This window comes from Drosophila miranda, chromosome XR (genome assembly GCF_003369915.1).
Source record: "Drosophila miranda strain MSH22 chromosome XR, D.miranda_PacBio2.1, whole genome shotgun sequence".
Classification (NCBI taxonomy): domain Eukaryota; kingdom Metazoa; phylum Arthropoda; class Insecta; order Diptera; family Drosophilidae; genus Drosophila; species Drosophila miranda.
In genome coordinates, this window is record NC_046674.1 from 21,463,816 (window position 1) to 21,481,733 (window position 17,918).

Genomic DNA, 17,918 nt, shown 5'->3' on the forward strand with positions numbered 1-17,918 from the left:
TAACCATTAGCCGTAACCAAAAACCGAGCCAGACATTGAATTGACCTTAATAAAGTCGACTGCGACTGCTAGGACCTCTTTTTTTAATAGATGGCATCAAATTTGTATCCCTCTCTCTCCCACTCTCTCTCTCTCTCTCACTTTCTTTCTAAATATATATAATTTATGTGTATATATTTTACAGAAAATGCTGATACTGCTGCCATTGCTAGGGATATTTGGCAATGGTCTCGTTGCCGGAGTCGACGCGAGCCTGAGTCTGGGCTTTAAGGCCATCAAAGTGAGTTTGAACAAAAACGAAGCACACCAGCCATGAACATTTTTATGAATGCCCTTAATGCTATTTTCTTAATTATCCACCGCCACCCCCTCATTCGCCGCGTGGAACAGTTGCCCCGACATCCGAATCCGGGTAAGTTTCTTATGATTTTCTTCCATCTTAGAAATTCAATTGAATTATGAACGAAGCAAGGCAAACACTCAATGGGTGTTTACCATCGATTTGGGAAATGGAAATTTCAGAATTACATTAAGTTTGTGCTTCATTAATCAAAGGCCTGTCGAACAGGCCAGCATCATCACCATTCACCATCACCATCCAATGCCTGGCACTTCAATGGGGAACCAAAAAATTACTTTTTAAAGTGCAACAACCAGCAAAACTGAATAAAGCAATGGCAGAACATTTTTCCCATTTTGCCAGGCCATCCATTTAAATCTTGTTTCTCATTTACTGGTCGTCTAGGCCGAATAAATATTCATGCCATAGACGTTTGTTTTAACCGAAAGGCGATGAGAACTTGGAAAATACCCTGGAATTCTATCCGCAGAATTTCACTTCATGCGAGTAGCTGTAAAAGTATCTCTAGAAACTTAAGTTATAAATCTCTGGTTTTAAAAGAGATCACAAATATCAGATTAGAACAGGGGGATCTCTGTTAGCCATGACTATCCTACTCCTCAGGAGATTGTTTTGCCTAAATAACTAGGTATTTTCTCAAGAAACACGAAAATCAATCTTAAGCTTTAATGAAAATCTCATTCAAGCCTCTAGGTGGCAGAGGAAATAAAGGACGGCTTTCCAAAAACTCCTACAAGACTTAAGAAATGGATTATGAGAAACCGAACAGATATTTTCACAACTCCAATTAGTTGACTCAAGAACGAATAGCCTTCTGTGCCTCACACATTCATTGTCAGATAAAAAACACAATTTTTACAGACCCCCTACAGGGTATCAGCGGGCAAAGGCAATACAAAAGAGCCGGACACAATCGCTGGGTCAAAAATTTCATTAAAACTTGCAGCGAGGAAATGTACTATTTATTTTCAATTCCGCTCATGCTTTGGCCGAAGTTTGGGACCTGTTTCCGGCCATTCGCTGTCCACCTACGTATATAGTACTCGTATCCAGATCCTGGCTTAGCAGATATCCCAGCGCCCAGGAGACACTCACCCAAGCCCCTAACTAACGAGTAAAGTGATTTTAATGGTTTTATGTTCGATTCTTTTTGCTTTTGTTATGTGTACGGGTATATGTATGTGTTCAATTCTCTTCGACATGTGTGGCACTTATCCTGCCTCCCTGCCACCGTGCCACCATGCCAGCGTGCCAGCGTGCCAACGTGCCACCGTGCTATACCTATTTCGTTGTCGTATAAAGCTGTTCAAAATTAAACAGCAGCGGGAGTCCGAACTGTGCCACAAACTTTTGCGATTCGAGGGCGTTACAACAAATACTAGACATTTTTGATGCATATATACAGATATACATATATATTTGTTGTATGAAAGAGTGGCCCTGGTCATACTCGTACCTCATTCGTGTCCCCATTCAAGTCAAAAGTTTTGAGTCAAATGCCAATACAGTTTGTGTATGGCCACGACCGAAATAAAAGTTTACCAGAGCTGAGTCTGAGCCGAGCCCCAGGGCCTCGCACGTAGTCGTCCACCCGTGTGGATGTGCCCAAGGCCCATATCAATGCTCCACACGTTTGCTGTATGTTCTATGGCATCTAGATCTACACACACACACACACACACACACACATCTCTCCTGTGATGCATTGTCCAGGCAATACGGAACAAGTTTATTTAAACTGTAGAACTTGTTCTTTATTTCCCGGCAATCCCAGACCCCGGCACGCAGTCCGTAACTTTTCGCCCCCGAAAGCGGAAAGTTATCAGAACACGAATGATGCCGAGGCGCTGTGAACTTGGCCAAAACATATTTACGAATACGTGTAGAAATGAAGCTCCCAAAGAATCCCAGTAGTTGGGTCCGAGTGAGCTGCAAAGATTACTCTGTGGATATCATATGCAGTGCCAGTGCCAGTGCCAGTCCCAGGGCCAGAGGTCAGAGAATGACACAAATCTTTGAAAGGAAAAGTTTTACTTTTACAAAATTCCATGAAATTAGATTATATATATTTAGAAATTACATCAGCCTATTGATGGCCCCCGTTCCCCTTTCCGTTACTGCTGATTTCAAATGAGTAATCCTTTCTCTATTCATTTGAGGAAAGTAATTTTTAAACTGCCTTGGCCTCTCTTCTCTCATTTGACACAAATCATGTTATGAGTTTCACAAAACTTTTTATCCTGTATGGCACACTGAAAATACATACAATATGTTAAATTTCAGCTGGGGTCTTAAAGGCTTCGCTTCGTCAGCAGGCTCTTTGGCCCCCCAGTCAAGTTGTTAATCTTTTCCAATTTCCTGAGGCAATCTTAGGCAAGTGGCTCTGGGGGGCAGACACAATCTTTAGTGCAGATTTTAGTTTTTGAAGTAGAATTGGGAACAGTTTTCAGCACTCAATCACATCATGTCCCAAGCAAACACTTGAGCCACAAAAATTGCGCATACGCAGCATGGAGCCGAACTTTTGGGAACTTGGACTTCTTTTGCCTGATATTCAGGGATATGTGGAACATGAAACATGGGGCATAGAGCATGGGCCATGGGGCATATAGCATGGGGCATGGGGACATTGGACAGGGGCCACTCAAAACTTGTCGCACACGCTCGAGTGTTGTAAATCTTTGCACAAAATGAAACTTTATTTGGTCATGGTCATCAACGACTTAAGTAAATCTAAAACTCTAAGTAAAACAAACACTACAGCAGAACTGAGAGGGGGAGGAGCAGACAAAGGGCCAGGAGACACACACAGAGGCCGCATAAAACAAATAAACTGCGCACACGTGACCCCGAACAGAGGATGACCCCAACAAAGGGACACTGGGCGCAACAAAAAATATATGCCACACCAACAAAACAGCGGAAAGGGTAGACAGTAGACAGCGTGCAAGGAGTTCATTGCAAGAAGGAAACTGTATGAGGCATGACATCGGTTTTAGCTGGGGATATATATAGGGATACTCGTATGAGAGTACATGTAGACATCTATAGAGCACCTAAGTATGCTTCAGCTGGGGGCAGAGCAAGAGAAAGAGAGCGCCTTAAATGTTGACAGCGAACGGTATATAAAAGTGCTCACATCGCCCATTCCGGCATTCGCTTCCGGCTTCCTTTGACATTTTCTCTATCTCTCTCTATCCCTTTCCCTCTTTCTCTCTGTCTTAGTTGGGGTCTTAAGAATGCAATGCAGCCTTTGTTCTGAACATGAATTGATAATGTTTGGAGAAAATTGACAGCTTCATTAGAGATGTAATAAAGGTACTATCATGATTGGCAGATTCAAATTAGTTGAAACGGGAAATTCAGGTTCAAAATACTACCAACAATAAGCTAATATTCGTAACATTTGCATCTCTCCTATTTGAACATTGATTTCGGATTCGACCCAATGTCCAAAGTATTTACTTGATTTTAGAATGAATATTTCTTGAACTTGTTCACCTGTTCTTTGATTTTTTTGGTTTGTGGCAGGGTATGGCCGCTTCGGTGTTAGGGTCTCATCTCGTCGCGTTCCTTGTTTTTGCTCAGCCCGATTCGTTAGAAGTAAGCGATTGCTTGTAACGAACTCTGTTACACCCACTACACCCAAACAGGTGCATATAAGCCATTGACAGCGTCTGCAAGAGAAGCTTTTTGCACACTTCTCTTCTGTATGCGTGGGTGTGGGTGGATGTGTATGCGGCTCTGGCTCTGGCTGTGTGGGTGCTTGTCTTTGTACGGGTGTTCAATGCAGACGGCTTTTTGTGTGGCTGTGTATGCGTCTTCTTATGCCAAAGTACATTAAGAAGATTGCACTTTCGAAAATGACACAATTCCACCTTATCTGTATCGCCACAAAGATGAAAGATGCAGTGCCACGCCACACAGAGCCAGCCCGTAGCACGTAGATGCTTCCGGCATTGTCCGACGCTCGCTCGATGGCAACTTTTCAATAATAAAGGCAAATTGCTAATGTCACAAATATGCGACAACGTGCCCATATTCATTACAATCAGCTCGCTGGTAATGCCAATTTTCCCATTAACCATTGATGCCAAATGAATGATGATGCCTAAGCGCAGGAGGGTCTTCAACTGTGGCTTCCCCCCACACGTCCCCTCCGCCTCCAGTGTGCCTCTAGCGGAGTCACGTCGCCAGTGAAATCAATTCAAAGTGGAAAAGTACAGAGCACGTACCCAGCACCCATTCTCAGGCACACACAGACACACAGTCACACAGTCAAACACAAGTGGGTGGATCCCTCCTCTATGCTGCTGACTGTCTATGAGGTAACAGCTTCCCGGAATGCGATTGCACAGGCTCCTTCTCCAAGCCCCAAGCCCCAACCAAGGACCCAAGTAATTGTGATTGGCGGCTACACATACGAGTTTTTGGCCAGGCCAAAAGACCAGGGACAAAGGAGCCAGCCGCGAAGCCCCGTAGCCGGAGCCGGGGCAAAAGCAAACTTTTGCGGCCTAATGGCATGCCATAAAGCAGCTACATTTGTCAATATCAATTTTGATGAGACACGAAATGGGATGGAATGGTGGCTCTATTGTTTGCCTCGTAAATATGCGTTTCCAGCAAAATTTATAACGAACAGCCCTGACATTAATTGGGTTCCCATTCATTGACATTGCACATACCACATGTATTGCCCATGATATAAATTAGTAGCAAGAAATAAAAACCAAACCAAATAAAATAGAACAAAATTAAACAAAATGAAATGTATAATAAGCAAGAAGATCTGTTTGTGGGAGACTCAAAGGTTGTGAGTCGGAATGTCTGAACGTCTGAAGTTCCCTCTAGTCCTAAGTACCATCATCAGCAGACGGAGCCACTTTAAAGCGACTCGACTCTCAGCCAGCTTCAATTCAATTTGATTCTTTCGCTCTGACAGTTTTCCACTACCACTACCGTTTTTATGCTCATTTGACTTTTCTCTTTTTTCCCCACATGCAACTATTTTTTGGCCTCTGGCGAACGCGACAACAATGGAACCCCTCAACGACTGCTGTCGGCATCTGCGACTCGATTTGGATATGGTCTTGGATGTGGATCTGCGGATACGGATTTCGATCTGTGGCCTCCTTGGTCGCCTGCAGCCAATTGCAGTGTTGGCAACACAACATTCGCACATGGAGTCACATTTAAATTGGATTGTAAAACCCAATGCGTTTGCGAGGTGAGTCTCGTTCCGGGCAACGGCTGGAGGGCCATGGCCGTCCCAACTAGAGTTGGCCACAAACCACAGACAGCCACAGACAACCACAGACCGGGGCCAGAACCACAACCCGGACCAGGACTATGGCCCTAGCCCAGGGCCACATTTACAGCCATAAGCCAACTGCAGTTTTATTAAACGATTCCCGTTTCAGTCGCCCGCTGCTGTTGTTTAACCTGTGTTTAGACCCGCTTTCCTTTTGGCTGTTAGCCTTTTTTCGTGCTCTTATGTTTTTTGGCCGGATTAACACTAACACTCGGTCCATTTAGATCTGAATTGTTTTTGCCTGGCAGCATTTTTAATTAAAATTTAAATAAAGTGCGAACTGCTCTGCATAGCATTTGGTGCTGCAGTCGATTTTTGTTGATGTTAGCCATAATAGAAGGGATTATAGAAGGGCTCAGATGAAGTCAAATGTTGTAGTTGCATTCTTATCTCAAAATATTGCCAGATTCAAATAGTTATTCAAGTCTCTTTTAAATTTAATTCTGCTTTAATTTTCTGTACTTTTGAAGCATTTAAAATTTGTATTTCTGTGCGTAGTGCACTGTAGTTCATAGTGGAATCAATAGGGATTGATCTAGCATGAATATATCTATTTATACACACCCCGAGATTTTGTGGTAATAATCTAATGCTATCTAATCAAATGACTAAGAGATATTAATTAATGTTTTTCAATGCTGTATGGTATATTTGGAAAAGGAAAAAGGTATATACATCTCTAAGATGTTATCTTTAGGTCGGTGGTTACCCGGATTTAAGTTGAGAAAAATCCATATGCAAACAATGGAAAGACCAAATGCCTGACATTGCTTTATGGCCGGGCGATGCGAGGCTACCTCCATATTCTGGTCCATGTCTGGTTAGCACCTTGCACCTTGTTACCGGCTGCGGCGGCACTTTATCATGTGGCATGCTAGCCACACACGAATGCGCTGGCGTGGCAATGTATGAAATGCAATTTAGTGACGATGTTGGGGAGGTGGGAAAAAATACCGTCATCGTGGTCAGAGGGCAAGAAGTGGATTACAAATAAAGCACGCGGACGAACCCACACGGAGAGGACAAAATGTTAATTTCCACCAGGGAACGCACACGCACACACACGCACACAGAAGCAAAACCATTGGCAGAGAGACGGGGAGCAGAGGTCGAAGGCAAAACAAACAAACTTCTTGGCCAAGTCGAGTTGCTTGCCAAGTTCGCCGTCTCTGTTGGCCCGCTCCTTTCGGCCAATATTTTCTTTACATTATGACTTTATTTTCGGCTGCCCTGCCCCCTGCCCTGCCTTGCCCGGCGAAAGCTAAATAAACAGCAACCTCAACAACGACAACTAGTACGAGAACGGGAACGGGAACGTAGTACATATATAAGAGTGAATGGGCAACATTTAATGTATTTTAATGTGGCATTGCAGAATGGCCGCCACGCCTGCTCGACGCTTTGTCCCAACGAGCAGCTGCCGGCGCCGGAGGACACCATTTCCTGCCGATCGCCGCGCCTCGTCGAGGTCCCCGGCCACTGCTGCAAGATGTGGCTCTGTGAGAATCCAACAGCTGACGGTAAGTCCCGTCCACATCCTCCACGGCCGGCCATCTTATTGTTTTATAAGTGTGTTTATGGTTGTGGCAGCATCCCTCTGTCCCACTGTCCCACTGTACTGTCCATCCGCCCCCTTCTCCGCTGGTCCGAGTTAATGGCGCTCAGGGGCGTGCCGTGCTGTGTTCGAGGCGTAACTTAATGCTTTTTAAGCGTCGCCCCCACAGTCCAGGCTCCAGTCCGGATTCCACTCCCGTCTTTGGTCCGGGCTCCAGTCCAAAGTGCAGCGCATATTTATGAAGATGAATTATTCCATCAGCAGACGGGGGCCACCAACAGAGCTGCTCCCCTGGTAGGGGGAGCAGCAGAGGCAGAAGCAGAAGCAGAAGAGAAGGAGAGCAGCAGCATAATTACTTACACAAGGATTAAGTGTTAATTAAACGCGCAGAATGCAATAAATAAACAAGATATTAAGCGCTTCTGCCAGCAGCTATAGGGTATACGGCCTTGTCCATGGACAGCCTGGCGGAGATGGAGGCCTTGAAGGAAAACGTTGAGCCCTTGGATCAGAGGCAGTGCCTTCGCCAAATGTTTCACAGCAATTAGGAGTGCCTTCCCAAGGGTATTCCGCGTTCGTTGCCCTGATCTAAGCATCATACTTAGTCTGTTCGTGTCTGCCATGTGGCCATGATTAATGAGTCAGCGGCACTCGATCATGGTAGCAGCAGCAGGAGCATCAGCATCAGCATCAGCATAAGCATAACCATTAGCAACTCTTTTCCACTCGAATCGTTGCAGTTTACGCCACCTGCCACAACAGCACCACCAGCGGCAACTGGACCGCCTGCAGCCGGGCCTGTGGCCTGGGCACGGCCACCAGGCAGACCAGCACCCCCCACGCGGGCTGCCATCAATTGAGCAATTTGCGGCTCTGCGAGAATCGTAGGTGTGACGGCGACCACAACGAGGCGGCCAATGCTGCTTCTTCTGTTGCCGCTGAAGAGGACAATAGGCGGAGGAGTAGCAGCCACTCATTAACAAAGAGAAGGAAACACCATGTGGAGGGCCATGCCAACTCGCATTCCCACACCCATCATCATCACAATAGAGAGAACCAGGAGCCAGCTCACAGGATACGAGTGAGTTTCAGACAAATGGAACACTCTTAAAGGCTTGCCCCTCTAATCCCCATATTTTCTTGCTTGCTCCTCCAGAAGGGCCACGAGTGCCGCAGCATACAGCGCCTGGGGCCGGCCAGGATCCGTTTGGGGGAGTGCGTCTCCCGTAAGCTCTATCGACCGAAGCTATGCGGACGCTGCCATCGCGGACTCAAGTGCTGTGCCCCGTCGGTGTCCACCACGATACAGGTGACTGAAGCAAAGAAAAGATTTCCCCAACAGCCAACAAAAATCAACGGGGCTAAAAGAGACTCAGCATTAAGCCAGAGCACCTGACGCCTTCGGCAGCTAAGCGCATCAGGAGATACAGACACCCTTTTCAGCGGGTTTCTCTTTTATCCGCATTTCCATTTACCTCCGGGCACTTTTCCGCATTTGCATTCATTCCCATCGTCTTTGCTTGTTGTTTGCCATTTGTCTGTTTCAATTAAATTATCGCTAATTTCGATGCAATCCCATTAAAGGTCGCCTTTGTGCAGGTAGATTCCATGGCGTTGATACTCCTTGGCGAAATATGTAGGTATATACGCACCATAAACTGAATCCAGAGAGGGCCGGTGATATATCTTATACAATTCTAAATTACAAAAACAACAACAAAACTGCGGTGACAACGCCACGCAGGCGCCCGATTTCATTCCTTTGCTGCGAAATTTTCAGTTGAATGCGCTCTAAATTGACTGTAAATATTTGAGCAAGATTTAAGGGTTATAAGCGGATTATTTTAATTACTTGTGCCGCCGGAGAATCATAGGAAGCACAGTTACAACTACGGTCAAACATAAAGATAAATAAATATCGATATATAGCCGAAATTTATTATTAGTGTTGTACTATTTTTATTTGTAGTGGCATTTACTAAAAGCTCAGAGGCAATTAGCAATCAATTTTATGGAGAAATTTTGTTACCATCACAAATTTAGAAACTTGTATTCTCCATTTAGATGACCCATTTAAGCTTCTCTCTTCCTCTATCTCGCTGTGGATTTAATTTCGGACAACTAATTGACAGGATATCCCACTGTCGGTTATTCCCATTGGACGATAGCTTCTTGTTTCTGTTTTTGTGTAGTTTATTGGCTTTTGCCTTTTAGTTTTAATTAAAAAGCAAATTGCATTAAAACGTCAATTTGCAGCTGCAGTTGCAAAAACAACAGAAAATGCCAAATGGCGGCAAAATTAAAAGTCAAATGCTGCTTCGATGTCGAAGCCAGAAACAATTTAGCAGCTCTCCGCCTCCTTGCCAGAGTAACCTTTTGCAGGAGGAGCAGGCCTCTGGGCAGGGATTTTTACTCACATCTTGAATCCTTTTTTTCATCCACTCCTTTGTTCTTTCTCCGTTTTTTGGTGTCTCAGGTCGAGCTGTTGTGTCCCTTAAATGCTGTCGATCCAATTAACTACGTACAACAGCGTGTCCTGGCCAGACAGAAGCAAAAGAAGAAGGACGAGGACGATGAAGACGACCACGACGACGACGACGTAGTTGAGGATGAGTACGAGCAGGAGCATTCACTGGAGCCCGAGGACGGGGTGGACTGGACGCCGGAGCAGCAAAGTGCACAGTTATGGGATACCGTAGCCCTGGAACCAATCGATCAGGAATTCCTGCAATCACATCAGATACAAATTGAGAATAAATTCATTGCCGTCGAATGGATACTGAAATGTGAATGCAACAAGAATGTGAGTAACGGGGAGAGGGATTGGGTTCAAGGTGGGGTTCAGTGTGCGATTCGGGTCCTGCTGCTGGTCCTGCAGGCCGGGACTCCCGCTGGGACTTGACTTGGGTGTCGTGTCCTGACTTGATGCAGAAGCCCCTATAAGCGTTGTCGTATTACTCTGGCCAGCCATATTCGCATTCCATTTGAGGCAATCATTCGGTCGTGTCCATACTTCGACAGGCATCTCCTTTCTCTCTGTACGTGTCTCCTTCCATTCTCTCTCCTTCCATGTTTCTCTCTATCGCTTTAGCAGCAGATGCTTTCGAAAATTGCTTTCACTTGTCATTTTAATCGCATCTTTCGTTGTTGTAAACGTTCTGTAAGCGCTCCTTTCTTGTTATAACAGATACCCCTTGCAGAGCAACAAAGATGGGGTGTATTAGGTCGAAGGGCAGCTGGAAATCTGTGACTTTTCGCTGAAAATTGTGTGCGCCTGTCCAACTTGTTTTGGTTTTTTATAAAGCTAACTAAACTCAGATACATTTCTAATTTTTCTGCAGTCACAATCAAACTGTAATTTGATATGGTATATCTATGTATATATAATAATTATGCAGCTTAAGGATATATAGCATGGATACGATCGATCAATCTGCAAAGCTTATTGCGTAGACTTGCATATGAATATACCAAAATTTATGATCGAATTTTGTCAGTGTATATTCTGTCAGTGGGTATCCTCCAACCGTATTCTTCAATTTCATTGAGCTCAACTCTAGTTATTTCCCCATTCTATGCACAAGAGTGTTTTTGTTTTCCGCAAAAACGAAAAAAATTATTGCTGCAATTTTTTTGTTGACTGCGATGGCTGCGAAGGGAAACAGGGCATGGGGCAGGATGGGATGGTTGGGTAAGACTGCCACCCAGCCCTGTGGGGCATTCACAGTTAGGTGGTTGGCGGCACCCAGCTGTCTGTTGTGTTTTCCCATTATTTCGGCGTATTCATCTTGAATGCGAATGCTTTCGCTGCGAGTGCGCTCTGCTCTGCAATTGCAATGATTGGATTTTTATGAATACATTCATCAAAGGCGCTTGCTCGGCTTGCCACTGCCGCAGTGGCAGTGGCTTTTGTACTGGAGCCAGACCAGAACATTTTGTTGCATACGTTACGTAGTCGATTCGCCATTGTGTGAGTATGTGGGTGGGGCAGTGTATCTGTGTGCGATTGTTTTGGCATTTGCCTAAAGTGAAGCATTTGTTTGGCATTTGCTAAACTCTGAACGGGATTTGGTTGCAATGAAGTTGACTTCAATAATAGTCGATTGGCGAACTGTTGCATGGAAACTGCAGCTTAACAGCGTACATATATCCGAAAAGGGATGCAAATGTGCAGTCAGCAATTGATATTCCAATCAGCAAAAATCAAAATTTCACAATTCATGATGTAATATTTTCCCCTGGAAATAATTAATACGGAGGCTCTAAGAGGGTAATCATAGATATCATTGATTCTAAAATAGTTTGAAAAATTTGTTTAAATTAGAAAAGTGAAATACTATAAAAAGGTATTGAAATATTACAAACTTTAGAGCTCCAGAAAGGCACAATACAACAACTCGTAAAACCTATTGCTTGAAAGCGTAAGGGAGCGCAGGGCCAATGCATGGTGAAATTATGTACTTATTAGGTGGTGTGTTCACCTCATACATATATACATACACATGTATGTCTGTTTTCATTCGAGAAACATGCAGACGTAAAACGTTGGCTATCTCCTTCTAGCGATTGTCTCTTGTCGTTCCCAGAGCAGATGACACCACCTTCAGTAATTTCACCATGGCCAAGAGTTAAGAGCTCGAATAATTAAAGAGAGACCTCGCTCTCTTATTTCTTAGTTTGAGCGCACTGCCATGACTGCTTTTGTTTTTGCTGCTCATATTGCAGGCCGATAAAAACTGCTGATAGCACAATTGTTCTCCCTCAAGTATAAATTGCCAAGCGGGTTTTATTGCACTGAAATTGGCACGAATTCACGACGAAACAGCAACGATCAAAATCTTATCGCAGCGCCTAATAAGCAGAGCGCTAGCACCAAAGAGCCAAAGCGCCGCAGAGATACCGCTAAATTAATAGAGCAAGAAAGATCGGCAGAAAGAGGGAGAGAGCAGCTGGACTTAGTGCAAGTTATATTCATAAGGATGGTATTGCTAAGCATGCGCTCTCTTTGAATTTCTCCCTTGGTTTGATTCTATCGCAATTTTATTGTAGCCACTCGCGTTTCGTGCGAGGTCTCTATGCAAATGCCGCACCCTATACAAAAACACCTTGAAAGAGAAAGAGCATGAAAGAGAAAGAGAGAGAGACTCTACTCGTCAGGGCGTGAAAGTGAGCAAACTATATTTAGTCGCCGGCCGAACGCAAAGCGTGTTTTGTGTTGTTTATTAAAGACGCGAACATTGGACGAAGCAGAAGTGTGCCCGCGAGTCGATTGCCGGAAAACCAACAACAACTATATTCCCCTCAAAATGAGTGCCGCATCCCTTCGCCTGCTCAGCAAAACCAAACAGACCGCCCGCATCATCATAGTCGGGGCAGGATCGGCGGGTATCGCGGCTGCCACCCGCTTGTTGGAGCAGGGGTTCCGAAATGTGCTGCTGCTCGAGGCGGAGGACCGCATCGGCGGACGCATCCATACGATCCCATTCGCGGACAACGTCGTGGATCTGGGCGCCCAGTGGTGTCACGGCGAGCAGGGAAACGTGGTGTACCAGCGGGTTAAAGATCAGAATATGCTGGAGGCGACGGAGCCCCACTACGACAACTTCAAGTGCGTGCGATCCAACGGGGAAGTGCTGCCCGAGGCGATCGCGGAACCGCTGAAGACAATCGCGTTCAACTCCATTCCGGAGAGACAGACGGATCTGGGGAGCTATGACGGCTCCCTGGGTGACTACCTGAACATGAAGTACTGGAAGGAGCTGGCCAAGCTGCCGCCCATCGACCGCACCATCGCCGAGGAGTTCCTCGAAGTATTCCACAAGTTTGAGGCGTCTGTGGAAGCCGCTGATCACCTGTACGAAGTGTCTGGCCGCGGACACCTGGAGTACTGGCTGTGCGAGGGCGAACTGTTGCTCAACTGGCGGCAGAAGGGCTACAAGCAGTTCCTCAGAGTTTTGATGAATGCCCAGGACGCTCAGCCAGAAGATCTAGGCGTGCTCAAGGGACACGTGCTGTTCAACAAACGCATTGCCGAGATCAACTGGGAGGGGGCCGACGAGCTGAAGATCCGTTGCTGGAATGGGGAGATTCACACAGCGGATCATGTAATCTGCACCGTCTCCCTGGGAGTACTCAAGGAGCAGCATAAACATCTCTTTGTACCCAACCTCCCCGCGGCAAAGGTGCGGGCTATCGACGGCCTCAAGCTGGGAACGGTTGATAAGTTCTTCCTAGAGTTCACTGCCCCGCCCTTGCCCGAAGACTGGCCCGGCTTCAACTGCCTCTGGCTGAAGAAGGATCTGGACGAGCTGCGCGGCTCGGAGCTTTTTTGGCTGGAGAGTGTCTTTGGATTCTATCCCGTCTCGCACCAGCCCCGCATTTTGCAGGGATGGACTATTGGAGCGCATGCCCGCCACATGGAGACGCTCACCGAGGAAACGGTTCTGCAGGGCTTGCTATGGCTCTTCCGCAAGTTCCTGCCCTTCGAGGTGGCTCCCCCACAACGCTTCCTGCGCACCCAGTGGCATGCGAATCCCAACTTCCGCGGTAGCTACACCTTCCGCTCCACCTACACGGACGAGCTGCGTACAGGTGCCTGGGATCTGGAAGCTCCGCTGCTGGATGTCGGCGGTCGGCCACGCCTTCAGTTCGCCGGAGAGTCCTCCCACAAGCACTACTACTCCACTGTGCATGGGGCCGTGGAGACGGGATGGCGTGAAGCGGAACGTCTGAATGTTTACTACAAGGCCCGAACGGCGCAGCTGTGAGCCAAGATGCAAAGGGTCAATGGGGCATAAAGTATAGAGTGAAAAGAGACAAAGTACAAAACGTAATACATGTGCTTTGTGCGGTACTTGAAAAGTACCTATTGATTGTCCAGCTGTTCAACTTAAATACAGATTTTGATAAGATATAATCGTATCGATTTCAGCATTTATTAGATTAAATGAAAGCAATTCAATATATCAGACCAGTTTGCTGAAAGTTTTGTTTGCTTGCATTATACTTTAAGTAGCTTAATAAATATATGTATGTATAGAGAAGGATATAATGGAGTTGCAGATGTGTGCTTTAAAATTTGAAGAGTTTCCAGTGGAAAAGAATCAGTACGAGTAACACAACATTCGGGGTTGCAAAAGAAGAATAAAAGCCAAACATGTTGACCAACTCATTTGCAGCGAGAGGGCAAACAACATTGTAATTGCGCCTGTTTTTCGGGGCATTTACAAACACTCACTCTAGTTGGCAGGCATGCTGACCATGGGTGTGGGGGGTTGGTGGGATGGTGGGATGGTGGGCGTGCCCCGTTGGGGTCTCGCACATGCAAAAGTTCAGATTACGAGACCAATACGTACATATACGGAAAGCAGAAATCAGTTTAGCACATATCTGGTGCAGGAAAAAAGCGCAGGCGAAAGGCCAAACCAAACAACCACCAGCCAGGCATGGCCACAAAAACCACAACAGCCGTACCAGAAGCAGGACTAGGACCCAGGACCAGGACCAGGAACCCACACTAAAGCAGAAGCAGCAGCAGGAGCAGGAACATTGGCCATGAGATTGTGATGCAAAATGCTCCAACAATTGCCGAGCAGAAGCACTTTGGTTGTCCATGTTGAAAATTCAAATTTATGCCAAACCGGGGCCAGAACATTCCAAATTTCACTGCTCTGATGTGACTCCTGGTCCCCACTTGGTCTGGTCTGGTCCGGGGTCCGGTCCTGGCCTGTCCCGACGTCTGCCTTTGTTTGTTTGTTTGCATGTCGCCCTGGTCGTCGTAGTCGTAGTCGTAGTCATATCTGCTTCTGCTTCTGCTTCTGGCTCCCCCCCTGCTTTTAGCCCCCACTCAACCCCATCCGCCGCAGTCCAATTACATATGCGACTTTGTCGCCCTTCCAGTTGAAGGAAATGAAGGAAAAAAAGCTCCCCTACAAGTTGGCCACATCTGCTAGAGCTTTGTGCCTGCCCCCGACTCCCAATATGCCGGTTAATGCGCTGCAGCGCGGCGGCAGTCGTTAGTTTCGTTGGCATCGGCTTTGGTGTCTAGCCAGCCGGATACGTGGTTTCTAACCCCCGTACTCGCCGTCGTGACTCGTCGAGTGACAATGTTAAACAAGTCTCTGTTTGACCAAAGGACACACATTCACCTGACCCGAAGAGTTGTCGTCCTGTTCGTTCTATCCTGTTTTGCCCCTGTCTTTGGTGGGCTTATGTTATGGTCCAGTTAATGGTTGTTATGACTGGCAAAGTATTTCTCTGTGTTTGCTGATGGGGACTAGCACTCGGGATGCGAATGGATGTGAAGTTGGAGTTGAAGCTGGAGTAGGGATGGTGTAAGTGTCTGGCAGCTGGAACACGGCTAGAAACGGAACATTTGGCTTAATTGTCTTACTAACTAACTTGGTTGGAGTTTATTTCTTTGCCTCTAAGACGTTTTATTCGATTAACCAGTGCATGCAACGGGGTTCCAATCTGGATACACATATAATTTCAGGCTATGATCAGGCTCTGACCTTATAAAACTCATTCAGGCGATCCGCCTCACGCCAGCCCGTTTCTACGGCCCCATGCACCGTGCTGAAGTGGGTCCTGCTCGAAGCCTCACCAGCGAATTGCAATCGAGGACGGCCGGAGACATCCGCCAGCGGGGACTCCAGGTCCCAGCGACCCGTCCGCAGCTCGTCCGCGTACGTGGGTTGGAAGCTATAGCTGCCGCGGAAATTGGGATGGGAGTGCCACTGAGTGCGCAGGAAGCGCTTCGGATGGGGCACATCGAAGGACAGGAACTTGCGGAAGAGCCAGAGCAAGCCCAGGAGCACTTTCTCCTCGGTCAGCGTCTCCATGTGGCGGGCATGGGCTCCAATTATCCAGCCCTCGATCAGTCGGGGCTGATGACCAACGCGATGGAAGCCGCAGATTCCCTCCAGCCAAAAGTTCTCGGTGCCACGCAGCTCCAAAAGATCCGCCTCCAGCCAGAGAAAGTTGAAGCTCAGCAAACTCTCTGGCATTGGCTGTTCGGTAAACTCCATTAAGAACTTGTCCACCGTTCCCAGCTTGAGGCCGTCGATAGCCCTCACCTTTGCGGCGGGGAGGTTGGGCACAAAGAGATGTTTATGCTGCTCCTTCAGTACTCCCAGGGAGACGGTGCAGATGACGTGATCCGCTGTGAGAATGTCCCCATTCCAGCAGCGGATCATCAGCTCGTCGGCTCCCTCCCAGTTGATTTCGGCAATGCGCTTGTTGAACAGAACGTGTCCTTTGAGCACGCCCAGATCCTCTGGATCATCGTCCTGGACATTCATCAGGACTCTGAGGAACTGCTTGTAGCCCTTGCCCCGCCAGTTGAGGTTTGGATCGCCCTCGCTCTCGGCGAAGGTCAGATGGTTTTGCGGGGACAGTTCAAAGAGGTGATCGCAGGCATCAGAGCTGCAGATCATTTTCTTGATGCAGTCCAGGATCTCCTTGGCAACGACGCGGTCCATGGTTGGGAACTCCTTCCAGTACTTCTGGGTCAGGTAATCACCCACAGAGCCTTCGTAGTCAGCGTCCGTCAGTGTAGAGGAGGCATCCATGAAGTTCTTGAGAGCCTTCGCTTGATCCTCACCAAGCGTTTCCTTGTTTGAGCGAAAAAAGTGCATGGTAGGGTTGCCTGTCCTGTCGAGGAGATCCAATTCCTTGACCCGCTCGTATACCACGTTTCCCTGCTCGCCGTGACACCACTGGGCGCCCAGATCGATGGCATTATCCGCGAATGGGATCGTGTGGATGCGTCCCCCGATGCGATCCTCGGCTTCCAGTATCCGTACGTTCCTGAATCCCTGCTCAAGCAAACGGGTGGCGGCCGCAATGCCCGAGGCCCCGGCTCCAATGATCACAATGCGTGCGGTTTCCTTGTTCTTGCCCCACATCGATCGGGGGACGATGGCTGGAGGTGCTGTGCAGAGATTCATCTTTCTTAAGGGCTGTAGAGATTGTTCTTCCAGCGTGCTGATCGAGCAGCGACTTATGATACACGTTGCGGAAAAGTTTTGCTTTATATGCTCCCGATTTGCTGGCCTATCTTTTTGCGGTTGTTTGTTGCTATCATGGCATTGGCATTGTCCCATTATTTCTCTTACCATTGTATGAAGCTACTATATACTACTTATATCGGGGGTACATTATCGCTTATCGACTAGATAGGGGACAAGCCAGTCCCCCATCAGTACATCAACTGCAGTTCTAACAATTTCGTGTGCAACCCAAACTCGAATATCAAAGCTGTAGTACTAATAACATAATAACATAACACCTTAAGTCGGGGGATGACCCAGAACCTTTTATGTAATAGAGAGATAATAGATAGCATACATACATCAATGGCCAGAAAATATTTCCTTGGACCAAAGCCCTGTTAGTTCCTATATTTCGTCTTCTGTTGTTTCTGTTTTTAGTCTTTATCTAGCCCTTTGTTTGTGCCAGTTTTGCAGTTCTTGTGGTTTTGCTCTATCTGTGTTATCTGCAGTCCCCAAGGGGTATACTGGAACACAGCGAAAATAATCTTAAAGGCACTCGTATCTACATATGTACATATATATATGAATGAACATACATATATAACGAGCAAATATCTATAGTTAAATTATCAAATATTCGAAATATTCAAGCAGGGGCCCGCAAATTGTTTCATAATTATATTTGTTTAATCAAAA

The 17,918-nt window shown here is 46.7% G+C and overlaps 3 protein-coding genes across 5 annotated transcripts in view; 2 read left to right on the plus strand and 1 right to left on the minus strand.

Annotated features, from left to right (window-relative positions):
• LOC108152403 (basic-leucine zipper transcription factor A) overlaps positions 1–17,918 on the plus strand; it is a 46,652-nt gene that overhangs the window by 27,047 nt on the left and 1,687 nt on the right. For all 3 annotated transcript variants that reach the window (XM_017281705.2, XM_033386522.1, XM_033386521.1), the window contains 7 exons: positions 185–280; positions 391–412; positions 5,509–5,588; positions 7,048–7,192; positions 7,968–8,308; positions 8,384–8,536; positions 9,704–10,030. In XM_017281705.2, coding sequence (XP_017137194.1) covers positions 188–280; positions 391–412; positions 5,509–5,588; positions 7,048–7,192; positions 7,968–8,308; positions 8,384–8,536; positions 9,704–10,030 — 1,161 coding nt within the window. In that variant the 5' untranslated portion in view covers positions 185–187. The remainder of the gene's footprint in view (positions 1–184; positions 281–390; positions 413–5,508; positions 5,589–7,047; positions 7,193–7,967; positions 8,309–8,383; positions 8,537–9,703; positions 10,031–17,918) is intronic.
• Positions 11,754–14,404, plus strand: LOC108152404 (spermine oxidase). The gene has a single exon (XM_017281707.2). The coding sequence runs from the start codon at positions 12,534–12,536 to the stop codon at positions 13,992–13,994; it is 1,461 nt and encodes a 486-aa protein (XP_017137196.1). The 5' UTR covers positions 11,754–12,533; the 3' UTR covers positions 13,995–14,404.
• On the minus strand, positions 15,646–17,244 carry LOC108152405 (spermine oxidase-like). The gene has a single exon (XM_017281708.2). It carries the CDS (start codon positions 17,175–17,177, stop codon positions 15,729–15,731), a length of 1,449 nt encoding a protein of 482 aa, XP_017137197.1. The 5' UTR covers positions 17,178–17,244; the 3' UTR covers positions 15,646–15,728.

Excerpts from the sequence above, each read along its gene's own strand:
- LOC108152405 (XM_017281708.2), bottom strand. The coding sequence starts at position 17,177 with ATGAATCTCTGCACAGCACCTCCAGCCATCGTCCCCCGATCGATGTGG.
- LOC108152404 (XM_017281707.2), top strand. The coding sequence starts at position 12,534 with ATGAGTGCCGCATCCCTTCGCCTGCTCAGCAAAACCAAACAGACCGCC.